The sequence below is a fragment of the Carcharhinus amblyrhynchos genome, unplaced genomic scaffold (assembly GCF_965287045.1).
Source record: "Carcharhinus amblyrhynchos unplaced genomic scaffold, sCarAmb.v2.hapA chromosome_1154, whole genome shotgun sequence".
NCBI classification, from domain to species: Eukaryota; Metazoa; Chordata; class Chondrichthyes; order Carcharhiniformes; family Carcharhinidae; genus Carcharhinus; species Carcharhinus amblyrhynchos.
In genome coordinates this window covers 12501-25203 of record NW_027650894.1, presented here as the reverse complement: position 1 = coordinate 25203, position 12703 = coordinate 12501, and the positions used below count along the sequence as shown (strand labels likewise).

General features: G+C 55.7%; 1 protein-coding gene across 1 annotated transcript in view; it reads right to left on the bottom strand.

Annotated features, from left to right (window-relative positions):
- Positions 1 to 3033: 3033 nt before the first annotated feature.
- LOC145340566 (ankyrin repeat domain-containing protein 13D-like) overlaps positions 3034 to 12703 on the bottom strand; it is a gene marked incomplete at its 5' end in the record, with an annotated part of 21445 nt that continues 11775 nt past the window's right edge. The window contains 7 exon segments of the mRNA XM_080185037.1: positions 3034 to 3198; positions 3201 to 3297; positions 4711 to 4793; positions 5918 to 6075; positions 8749 to 8904; positions 9799 to 9956; positions 10532 to 10662. Of these exon segments, the coding sequence (XP_080041163.1) occupies positions 3073 to 3198; positions 3201 to 3297; positions 4711 to 4793; positions 5918 to 6075; positions 8749 to 8904; positions 9799 to 9956; positions 10532 to 10662 (909 nt within the window).

The following is a 12703-nucleotide window of genomic DNA, read 5'->3' as shown; positions in this document are numbered from 1 at the left end:
ACCAGGGATGGGAAAAGGCATCGACAGGTCAGAGAGGCCCCCTCCCTGGAATTCCCCTCCTCCCCCCCTGCCCCCGAACTGGTGTGAGGGGGAGATCCCACAGGAAAGTGCCAGCCAACCGGGAAGAGGGAGATATGTTTATTTACAAGTGGTCTCCAATAATTTATACACAAACTCAACTCCACGGGTCACCGCTGCTCGCTATGACCCATCATGCGTTTGGTAAGGGGGGGGGGGGGGGGGGTCCGATCGAGACCCCCTCCCCCCCCACCGTCCTGGGACACCCATGTGGCCAAGCACGATGGACAGACCGAGACAGGGACAGAGAGGTACCTCTGTCTCACTCTGGAGGGGGTGCGGAGCCGAGCTCAGCACCACAAGGCAGCTGTCATTGGCCAACGGAGGAACCCAACCACCCCCACCCCCACCCCACCCCACCAGGAGGCCCCTTTCTCAGTATATATGGGGGGGGGGGCGGGGGGGCGAGGGGTGCGGGTGCGGGGGTAGTCCACATTCGACTTGTCCCAGTGGGGTCCAGGCACTAACATTGTGGGAATGATGGAGGGGAAGGGAGGGGAGGGGAGGGGAGGGGAGGGGAAGGGAGGGGAGGGGAGGAGGGGAAGGGGAGGGGAGGGGAGGAGGGGAAGGGAGGGGAGGGGGAGGGGAAGGGAGGGGAGGAGGGGAAGGAATTCGAGTAATCTTACAAAGAGAATTTGGAAACAAAACAGGCAGCTGGGATAGAAATCACCCAGGGTAACGCAGTAACAACTCCGATAGATCCATAATGAACAGAATGGTGGGGGAGGAGAGTGGATAACAAGAAAGCACGGGGTTAGATACAGAGTAAAGCTCCCTCTACACTGTCCCCCCATCAAACACTCCCAGGACAGGTACAGCACGGGGTTCGATACAGAGTAAAGCTCCCTCTACACTGTCCCCATCAAACACTCCCAGGACAGGTACAGCACGGGGTTAGATACAGAGTAAAGCTCCCTCTACACTGTCCCCCCATCAAACACTCCCAGGACAGGTACAGCACGGGGTTAGATACAGAGTAAAGCTCCCTCTACACTGTCCCCCCATCAAACACTCCCAGGACAGGTACAGCACGGGGTTAGATACAGAGTAAAGCTCCCTCTACACTGTCCCCCCATCAAACACTCCCAGGACAGGTACAGCACGGGGTTAGATACAGAGTAAAGCTCCCTCTACACTGTACCCCCATCAAACACTCCCAGGACAGGTACAGCACGGGGTTAGATACAGAGTAAAGCTCCCTCTACACTGTCCCCCCATCAAACACTCCCAGGACAGGTACAGCACAGGGTTAGATACAGAGTAAAGCTCCCTCTACACTGTCCCCCATCAAACACTCCCAGGACAGGAACAGCACAGGGTTAGATACAGAGTAAAGCTCCCTCTACACTGTCCCCCATCAAACACTCCCAGGACAGGTACAGCACGGGGTTAGATACAGAGTAAAGTTCCCTCTACACTGTCCCCATCAAACACTCCCAGGACAGGTACAGCACGGGGTTAGATACAGAGTAAAGCTCCCTCTACACTGTCCCCCCATCAAACACTCCCAGGACAGGTACAGCACAGGGTTAGATACAGAGTAAAGCTCCCTCTACACTGTCCCCCATCAAACACTCCCAGGACAGGTACAGCACGGGGTTAGATACAGAGTAAAGCCCCCTCTACACTGTCCCCCATCAAACACTCCCAGGACAGGTACAGCACGGGGTTAGATACAGAGTAAAGTTCCCTCTACACTGTCCCCATCAAACACTCCCAGGACAGGTACAGCACGGGGTTAGATACAGAGTAAAGCTCCCTCTACACTGTCCCCCCATCAAACACTCCCAGGACAGGTACAGCACGGGGTTAGATACAGAGTAAAGTTCCCTCTACACTGTCCCCATCAAACACTCCCAGGACAGGTACAGCACGGGGTTAGATACAGAGTAAAGCTCCCTCTACACTGTCCCCCCATCAAACACTCCCAGGACAGGTACAGCACGGGGTTAGATACAGAGTAAAGCTCCCTCTACACTGTCCCCCCATCAAACACTCCCAGGACAGGTACAGCACGGGGTTCGATACAGAGTAAAGCTCCCTCTACACTGTCCGCCCATCAAACACTCCCAGGACAGGTACAGCACGGGGTTAGATACAGAGTAAAGCTCCCTCTACACTGTCCCCCCATCAAACACTCCCAGGACAGGTACAGCACGGGGTTAGATACAGAGTAAAGCTCCCTCTACACTGTCCCCCATCAAACACTCCCAGGACAGGTACAGCACGGGGTTAGATACAGAGTAAATCTCCCTCTACACTGTCCCCCCATCAAACACTCCCAGGACAGGTACAGCACGGGGTTAGATACAGAGTAAAGCTCCCTCTACACTGTCCCCATCAAACACTCCCAGGACAGGTACAGCACAGGGTTAGATACAGAGTAAAGCTCCCTCTACACTGTCCCCCCATCAAACACTCCCAGGACAGGGACAGCACGGGGTTAGATACAGAGTAAAGCTCCCTCTACACTGTCCCCCCATCAAACACTCCCAGGACAGGTACAGCACGGGGTTAGATACAGAGTAAAGCTCCCTCTACACTGTCCCCATCAAACACTCCCAGGACAGGTACAGCACGGGGTTAGATACAGAGTAAAGCTCCCTCTACACTGTCCCCATCAAACACTCCCAGGACAGGTACAGCACGGGGTTAGATACAGAGTAAAGCTCCCTCTACACTGTCCCCATCAAACACTCCCAGGACAGGTACAGCACGGGGTTAGATACAGAGTAAAGCTCCCTCTACACTGTCCCCATCAAACACTCCCAGGACAGGTACAGCACAGGGTTAGATACAGAGTAAAGCTCCCTCTACACTGTCCCCCCATCAAACACTCCCAGGACAGGTACAGCACGGGGTTAGATCCCTTGATGGTGGGGCTGGGGGTTAGGGGAGGGGGTTGTGGAGGGTGATAACTGGGCACAGGCTGGCGGGGAGGGAGTGGGCACACAGCAGCCCCCCCCCCGCCCCCCCCGCAACCTGGTCTCTCCTTCATTTCTCAGTGAGTGAAAGCTGCAGGATGCGTTCCAACTCTTCCTCCTCCTCTCGCCAGCGCCTCTCCAGCTCCTCCTGTTCCTTAGTCGACTGTTCCATAGCCAGGCGCAGCTGCTCGGGAAACTGGGATAGGCCGGCTGCAGCTGTGAGGAGGGGTCTGTCAGAGCGAGCGGGGACTCCGGACCCCCTGGCCCCTGGTTCAGCATGCTCTCCTGTAAGGCTCTGTGTGAGAGTGGGGGGGGGGCGAGGGAGGCAGAGAGGGGGGGCGAGGGAGGCGGAGGGGGGGGGCGAGGAAGGCAGAGAGGGGGGGGCGAGGAAGGCAGAGGGGGGGGGCGAGGAAGGCAGAGGGGGGGGGCGAGGAAGGCAGAGGGGGGGGCGAGGGAGGCAGAGAGGGGGGGCGAGGAAGGCAGGGGGGGGGGGGGCGAGGAAGGCAGAGGGGGGGGGGCGAGGGAGGCGGAGGGGGGGGGGGGCGAGGACGACGGGGGGGGTGGGGGGTGAGGAAGGAAGAGAGAGAGAGAGAGAGTTAAAAATACAAAAGATCAGAATTAAACCTGTTTTTATTCCAATTCAATCCAGTCAAACTCCAGTTCGGAATCTCAACAAGTGGACACGTTCCCGATCCGAGCTGACGGGACAGGGCTCCCACCTCCAGTCCGGGGTTTGGTCTACACCATCCGAGCGGATTGGAGCAGGAACTGCACCTCCTCCGACTGCATCTCAGCCAAAAGACCGAGAGACGAAATCAAACCTGTTACACGGGAACATGAGGAGGCCCCATTCAGCCCCTTCTCCAGCCTGTTACACAGGAACAGGAGGAGGCCCCATTCAGCCCCTTCTCCAGCCTGTTACACAGGAACAGGAGGAGGCCCCATTCAGCCCCTTCTCCAGCCTGTTACACAGGAACAGGAGGAGGCCCCATTCAGCCCTTCTCCAGCCTGTTACACAGGAACAGGAGGAGGTCCCATTCAGCCCCTTCTCCAGCCTGTTACACGGGAACAGGAGGAGGCCCCATTCAGCCCCTTCTCCAGCCTGTTACACGGGAACAGGAGGAGGTCCCATTCAGCCCCTTCTCCAGCCTGTTACACAGGAACAGGAAGAGGCCATTCAGCCGCTTCTCCAGCCTGTTACACGGGAACAGGAGGAGGCCATTCGGCCCTTCTCCAGCCTGTTACACAGGAACAGGAGGAGGCCATTCAGCCCCTTCTCCAGTCTGTTACACAGGAACAGGAGGAGGCCATTCAGCCCCTTCTCCAGCCTGTTACACAGGAACAGGAGGAGGCCATTCAGCCCCTTCTCCAGCCTGTTACACAGGAACAGGAGGAGGCCATTCAGCCCCCTTCTCCAGCCTGTTACACAGGAACAGGAGGAGGCCATTCAGCCCCTTCTCCAGCCTGTTACACAAGAACAGGAGGAGGCCCCATTCGACCATGAGATGGTAGGCGGCAGTGGCTGAGCATGGGTGACAGGACGGGCGGGGTGACGGGGGGGACGGTGGTGGGGTGGGGGGGGTGGTGGTGACGGTGTTGGGGGGGGGTGACGGTGGGCGACGGTTTGGGGGGGGTGCGGGGGGGCTCAGGCAGGGTGCGGGGGGGGGGGCGCGGGAGTGTGTACACACTCAGAGGGAGGGGTTTTTACCGTTCTAACTGTGATTCCTCATCATACGGGATCGGGGGGTTAGATCCAGGTCGGCTATTGGTCAAAGCCTCCCAGATTGTGACCTATTGGAAAACAGGAGAGAAATATGTCAGCAATAACACACAGCACACCAGCCAATCACTGCGCACTGACCCAAACGCACCAGCCAATCACTGCGCACTGACCCAAATGCACCAGCCAATCACTGCGCACTGACCCAGACGCACCAGCCAATCACTGCACACTGACCCAAACGCACCAGCCAATCACTGCGCACTGACCCAAACGCACCAGCCAATCACTGCGCACTGGCCCAAACGCACCAGCCAATCACTGCGCACTGGCCCAAACGCACCAGCCAATCACTGCGCACTGACCCAAACGCACCAGCCAATCACTGCGCACTGACCCAAACGCACCAGCCAATCACTGCGCACTGACCCAAACGCACTAGCCAATCACTGCGCACTGACCCAAACGCACCAGCCAATCACTGCACACTGACCCAAACGCACCAGCCAATCGCACTGAGCAAACCCCCCGCGCCCTCTACCCCCCCCCCGCGCCCTCTCCCCTCTCCCCACCCCCGCGCCCTCTCCGCTCTCCCCCCCGCGCCCTCTCCGCTCTCCCCCCGCACCCTATCCAATGTCCTGTCCCCTCGGCCCGGCCTCTGTCCTCTCTCCACTGTTCCCTCGCCCACCCACCCCCTCCCCTGCGCCCTTGCCCCACCATCTCGTCTCTGCACCTTGGTGGTCTGCCCCCTCCTCCCCGTCCCTTGGCGCTGAGCCCCCTTTCCCCTGTGCTCTGACACCCCACCCCGTTGCCCCTGCGCCCTCGCACTCTGCCCCCTTGCCCCTGTGTCCTGGTTCTCTGCCCCCTTGCCCCCGTACTCTGGTTCTCTGCCCCCTTGCCCCCACGCCCTCGCACTCCGCCCCCTTGCCCCTGTGTCCTGGTTCTCTGCCCCCTTGCCCCTGTGCTCTGGTTCTCTGCCCCCTTGCCCCTGTGTCCTGGTTCTCTGCCCCCTTGCCCCTGTGCTCTGGTTCTCTGCCCCCTTGCCCCTGTGCCCTTGCGCTCTGCCCCCTTGCCCCTGTGTCCTGGTTCTCTGCCCCCTTGCCCCTGTGCTCTGGTTCTCTGCCCCGTTGCCCCTGCGCTCTGCCCCCTTGCCCCTGTGTCCTGGCGCTCTGCCCCCGCGCCCTGGCGCTCTGACCTGCTCAGTCTCGGTTCCCGTGTCCAACAGACTCTGCTGGATGGCAAACTGAAGGAGGTCATCATCCTCGTCTCTCATTGGCTCACTCCGCCCTGCACCCACCATGGCATAACCTCGGGGCACCTCAAACACGGAGGGGTCCACTTCACACCTGCCCACTGCCAGCAGGAAAGGGGGCACAGAGAAAGGAGTGCGGAGAGAGAGAGAGAATGAGGAAGGCCTGATTCAGAACGACCGAGTGACGCAATGATGGCATCGTGGGGTAGTATCATTGAGTTATAGAGTCACAGAGAGTTACAGCATGGAGACAGGCCCTTCGCCCAACTTGTCCCTGACGCCCAGTTTTTAACCCTGAGCTAATTCTAATTGCCCACATTTGGCCCATATCCCTCTATACCCATCGTACCCGTGTAACTGTCTAAATGCTTTTTAAAAGACAAAATTGTACCCGTCTCTACTACTGCCTCAGGCAGCTTGTCCCAGACACTCATAAGAACATAAGAAATAGGAGCAGGAGTCGGCCATCCAGCCCTTTGAGCCTGCCCCGCCATTCAATAAGATCATGGCTGATCTGTCGTGGCTCAGTTCCACATTCCCGCCCTCTCCCCATAACCCTTAATCCCCTCGCTTATCAAAAACCCATCAACCCGCGTCTTAAAAATATTTAGCGAGGCAGCCTCCACCACTTCAACGGGCAGAGAATTCCAGAGATTCACCACCCTTTGAGTGAAGAAGTTCCTCCTCAACTCCGTTCTAAACCGCCCCCCCTTTATCTTGAGGCTGTGCCCCCTAGTCCTACTGTCCTTTCTGAGCGGGAAGAGTCTCTCCACCTCTATCCTTTCCATCCCATTCATCATCTTATACGTCTCAATGAGATCTCCCCTCATTCTTCTAAACTCTAACGAGTACAAGCCTAGTTTATTCATCCTCTCCTCATAGCTCAACCCCCTCAACTCCGGTATCAGCCTAGTAAACCTCCTCTGCACTCCCTCCCAGGCCAAAATATCCTTGCGTAAGTACGGCGCCCAAAACTGCACACAGTACTCCAGCTGCGGCCTCACCAATGCCCTCACCACCCTCTGTGTGAAAAAATTGCCCCTCTGGACCCTTTTGTATCTCTCCCCTCTCACCTTAAACCTCTGCCCTCTAGTTTTAGACTCCCCTACCTTTGGGGAAAAGATATTGACTATCTAGCTGATCTGTGCCCCTCATTATTTTATAGACCTCTATAAGATCACCCCTCAGCCTCCTACGCTCCAGAGAAAAAAAGTCCCAGTCTATCCAGCCCCTCCTTATAACTCAATCCATCAAGTCCCGGTAGCATCCTAGTAAATCTTTTCTGCACTCTTTCTAGTTTAATAATATCCTTTCTATAATAGGGTGACCAGAACTGTACACAGTATTCCAAGTGTGGCCTTACCAATGTCTTGTACAACTTCAACAAGACATCCCAACTCCTGTATTCAATGTTCTGACCAATGAAACCAAGCATGCCGAATGCCTTCTTCACCACTCTGTCCACCTGTGACTCCACTTTCAAGGAGCTATGAACCTGTCCCCCGAGATCTCTTTGTTCTGTAACTCTCCCTAACGCCCTACCATTAACTGAGTAAGTCCTGCCCTGGTTCAATCGACCAAAATGCATCACCTCACATTTATCTAAATTAAACTCCATCTGCCATTCGTCAGCCCACTGGCCCAATTGATCAAGATCCTGTTACAATTGGAGATAACTTTCTTCACTGTCCACTATGCCACCAATCTTGGTGCCATCTGCAAACTTACTAACCCTGCCTCCTATATTCTCATCCAAATCATTAATATAAATGACAAATAACAGTGGGCCCAGCACTGATCCCTGAGGCACACCGCTGGTCACAGGCCTCCAGTTTGAAAAACAACTCTCTACAACCACCCTCTGGCTTCTGTCATCAAGTTAATTTTGAATCCATTTAGATCCCTCACCCTGGATCCCATGAGATTTAACTTTATGCAGCAACCTACCATGCGGTACCTTGTCAAAGGCCTTGCTAAAGTCCATGTAAACAACATCAACTGCACTGCCCTCATCTACCTTCTTGGTTCCCCCTTCAAAAAACTCAATCAGTGATGGAACCATCGCCAAGACCCCAGGCAGCTTCTCTGGGGAACGGGATCAAATCCAGCCAGGATCCCGGCAAACTGATTCACAGCATCGATGGTGAAAATCGAGTCTCGGTAATGGGGATATTTGAACCATGGTCAATTGTCGGAAAAACCCATCTAGTTCACCGATGGGGGAAGGAAATCTGCCGTGTTCACCCGGTCTGGCCTACACGTGACAGCAATGTGGGTGACTCTCAACGGCCGTCCAAACAGGAGCATAGAAACCCGGAACAGGAGGAGGCCATTGGGCCCAATAGTCCAGGTGTGGCCTCACCAACACCCTGTACAATTGCAGTAAAACATCCCTATCCCTCTGCTCAAATCCTCTCACTGTGAACATACCATTTCCCTTCTTTACTGCCTGCTGTACCTGCGCACTTACTCTCAGTGACTGATACACGAGGACTCCAAGGTCTCGCTGAGTATCCGCCTCTCTCAATTTACACCCATTCCAGTAATAATCCACATCTGCCATGTAGATACCCCCACACACTCAAGGGGCAATGAGGGATGGGCAATAAACATTAACGATGGCGACATCCCATCAAGGACCAGAGTGAATCATTCCCTGAGGCAGTTACTGGGTGGCCCACCAATGTTTGCAAGGTTCTGGGATGAGTGAGGGGTTGTTTCGGGGAGTCCTGGAGACAGCGCAGACACAGTTTTGCGGACGGGAAGATAATTACCTTGGCGACAGGAGTCGGAGTTCCCCGAAGCCCCCGGAACCTCGGGAATCGGATCAGAGGCGGGGTCGATTATCCGGAGGGTGGAGACGGGCTCGTCGCATCCACACAGATTGCCAAAGGTGATCCGCGCATTCAGGATGTGAAACAGCGGGATCTCTGTAATAAAAACACAAGAGGTCAGCACTGACCCTCTGACAGTGCGGCGCTCCCTCAGCACTGACCCTCTGACAGTGCGGCACTCCCTCAGCACTGACCCTCTGACAGTGCGGCACTCCCTCAGCACTGACCCTCTGACAGTGCGGCGCTCCCTCAGCACTGACCCTCTGACAGTGCGGCACTCCCTCGGCACTGACCCTCTGACAGTGCGGCGCTCCCTCAGCACTGACCCTCTGACAGTGCGGCGCTCCCTCAGCACTGACCCTCTGACAGTGCGGCGCTATCTCGGCACTGACCCTCTGACAGTGCGGCGCTCCCTCAGCACCGACCCTCTGACAGTGCGGCGCTCCCTCAGCACTGACCCTCTGACAGTGCGGCGCTCCCTCAGCACTGACCCTCTGACAGTGCGGCACTCCCTCGGCACTGACCCTCTGACAGTGCGGCACTCCCTCGGCACTGACCCTCTGACAGTGCAGCGCTCCCTCAGCACTGACCCTCTGACAGTGCGACGCTCCCTCAGCACTGACCCTCTGACAGTGCGGCACTCCCTCAGCACTGACCCTCTGACAGTGCAGCACTCCCTCAGCACTGACCCTCTGACAGTGCGGCACTCCCTCAGCACTGACCCTCTGACAGTGCGGCGCTCCCTCAGCACTGACCCTCTGACAGTGCGGCACTCCCTCAGCACTGACCCTCTGACAGTGCGGCGCTCCCTCAGCACTGACCCTCTGACAGTGCGGCGCTCCCTCAGCACTGACCCTCTGACAGTGCGGCACTCCCTCAGCACTGACCCTCTGACAGTGCGGCACTCCCTCAGCACTGACCCTCTGACAGTGCGGCGCTCCCTCAGCACTGACCCTCTGACAGTGCGGCACTCCCTCAGCGCTCCCTCACCTATCTTGACGGGGAATCCTGGCGGCAGTTTGAGGGTGATGAAGTCGCGGAGTTTGGCGAAGTGAGCGTTACTGATCGCCATGAGGTCAATGATTGGTGTTACCTGCTCGACCAGGGAGAGGGGATGGTTCTCACAGAGCCAGAGGTTAGCTTTAAACCTGGAGGGAGAGAGAGAGATGGAGGGAATGAGGAGGTCGAGAGTGGGGATGGAGGCAGTGGAGGTGGGAGGCATGGATGAGAGAGAAACAGAAATGGTGTTAGAAATGTATAGTCGCAACATGTTAACCGTTAGCCCAGTGGCCAGAGCCCGGGGCCTAGTGAACCTCCAGTGGCCATAGCCTCGGGCCTAGTTAAAACTGACTAGCCCAGGTCTGGGGCCCAGTTGATGCTGAGTGGCCGGAGCCTGGGGCCTCATTGACCCCGAGTGGCCAGGGCCATCACCAGCTTCCCGGTCACCTTGATGGGCCTGGGGCCTAGTTGGCCCTGAGCAGCCTGGGGCCTAGTTGACCCCGAGTGGCTGGTGCCTGGAGTCTAGTTGACCCCGTGTGGCCTGGGGCCTACTCACCCCGTGTGGCCTGGGGCCTACTCACCCCGTGTGGCCTGGGGCCTACTCACCCCGTGTGGCCAGAGCTTGGGGCCTTGTTGACCCTGAATGGCCACGGGGCCCGGAGCTCACGCTGTCTGAAAGTTTTGGGCGCTAATCTAAACCATCGAGCCCCCATCCCCGGCTTACCGTTGAACTTTGCTGGTCAGCTCGATGGGGCGTCCGATGTCGCGGGCCTGGAGCTCAAAATTGGGGTCAAAATATTCCTCGGGGGTGATGGCGGTCGGGTTAGTGGGGTTGGCGCTCTGTGTCACATGGGCCTGGAAGGTAAAGAGAAAATTACTGCCTTGCACGTACTTCCTACCTGTATCTTCACCTGCGCCTCACCCCACCCCACCGGGGAGGCAAAGCCTTCATCACCCCACAGCTCCGTCTGTCACTATGTGTGACCACCTCCCCCACTCAGGAGCAAGAGGAGGTGACATTACACTGCACCAGATCCCACTCCTTCCCCTGCCCAGAAATCACCACAGGATAAAGAGGGAAGCCGGTCGGCTCCTTCACTTCCACCAGTCCTGTCCCAGTGCCCTCGCCAGCTGCCCACGCTAAGGCAGAACGGTGGCACAGTAGTCGGCACACCGCTGCCTCACAGTGCCGGGGACCCGGGTTTGATTCCCGGCTTGGGTCACTGTCCACTGGGTGGAGTCTGCATGTTCTCCCCGTGTCTGCGTGAGTTTCCTCCGAGTGCTCCGGTTTCCTCCCCACCGTCAAGATGGTGGATTGGCCGTGCTAAATTGTCCCTTAGTGTCCAAAGATGTGTAGGTTAGGGGGATTGGCCATGCTAAATTGTCCCTTAGTGTCCAAAGATGTGCAGGTTGGGGTGGATTGGCCATGCTAAATTGTCCCTTAGTGTCCAAAGATGTGTAGGTTAGGGTGGATTGGCCATGCTAACTTGTCCCTTAGTGTCCAAAGATGTGTAGGTTAGGGTGGATTGGCCGTGCTAAATTGTCCCTTAGTGTCCAAAGATGTGTAGGTTAGGGTGGATTGGCCATGCTAAATTGTCCCTTAGTGTCCAAAGATGTGTAGGTTAGGGTGGATTGGCCGTGCTAAATTGCCCCTTAGTGTCAAGGGGACTAATAGGGTAAACTGTCTATGGAAGTAAGGCAAACAAGTAGGGAGGTCAGGGAACCTTTACAAATTAAAGGGGAGGAGGTGCTACCTGTCCTGAGGTAAATCAGAGTGGATAAATCCCCAGGACCGGACAGGGTATTCCCTCGGACCTTGAGGGAGACGAGTGTTGACGTTACAGGGTCCCTGACAGATATATTTAAAATGTCAGTATCCACAGGTGAGGTGCCGGATGATTGGAGGACAGCTCATGTTGTTCCATTGCTTAAAAAAGGCTCAAAAAGTAATCCGGGAAATTATAGGCCGGTAAGTTTGACGTCAGTAGGTAAATTATTGGAAGGAGTACCAAGAGATAGGATCTACAAATACTTGGATAGACAGGGACTTACTGGGGAGAGTCAACATGGCTTTGTGCACCGTAGGTCATGTTTGACCAATCTATTAAGAGTTTTTCGAGGAGGTTACCAGGAAAGTGGATGAAGGGAGGGCGGTGGATGTTGTCTACCTGGATTTCAGCAAGGCCTTTGATAAGGTCCCACATGGGAGGTTAGTTAGGAAGGTTCAGTCACTAGGTATACATGGGGAGGTAGTAAATTGGAAGAAGCCAGAGAGTGGTTGTGGAGGATTGTTTCTCTGAGTGGAGGCCTGTGACGAGTGGAGTGCCGCAGGGATCGGTGTTGGGTCCATTGTTGTTTGTCATCAATATCAATGATCTGGATGATAATGTGGTAAATTGGATCAGCAAATTTGCTGATGATACAAAGACTGGAGGCGTAGTGGACAGTGAGGAAGGTTTCCAAAGCTTGCAGAGGGATTTGGACCAACTAGAAAAATGGGCTGAAAAATAGAAGATGGAGTTTGACGCAGACAAGTGTGAGGTATTGCACTTTGGAAGGACAAACCAAAGTAGAACGTACAGGGTAAATGGTAGGACTCTGAAGAGTGCAGTAGAACAGAGGGATCTGGGAATACACAGGTCACAGGTGGATAGGGTCGTAAAGAGTGCTTTTAGAACATTGACCTTTATACATTAAAGTATTGAGTATAAGAGTTGGAGTTTTATGGTGAGGTTATATAAGGCATTGGTGAGGCTGAATTTAGAGTATTGTGTACAGTTTTGGTCACCTAGTTACAGGAAGGATGTAAATAAGGTTGAAAGAGTGCAGAGAAGGTTCACAAGGATGTTGCCGGGACTTGAGAAGCTGAGTTACAGAGAGATTGAATAGGTCAGGA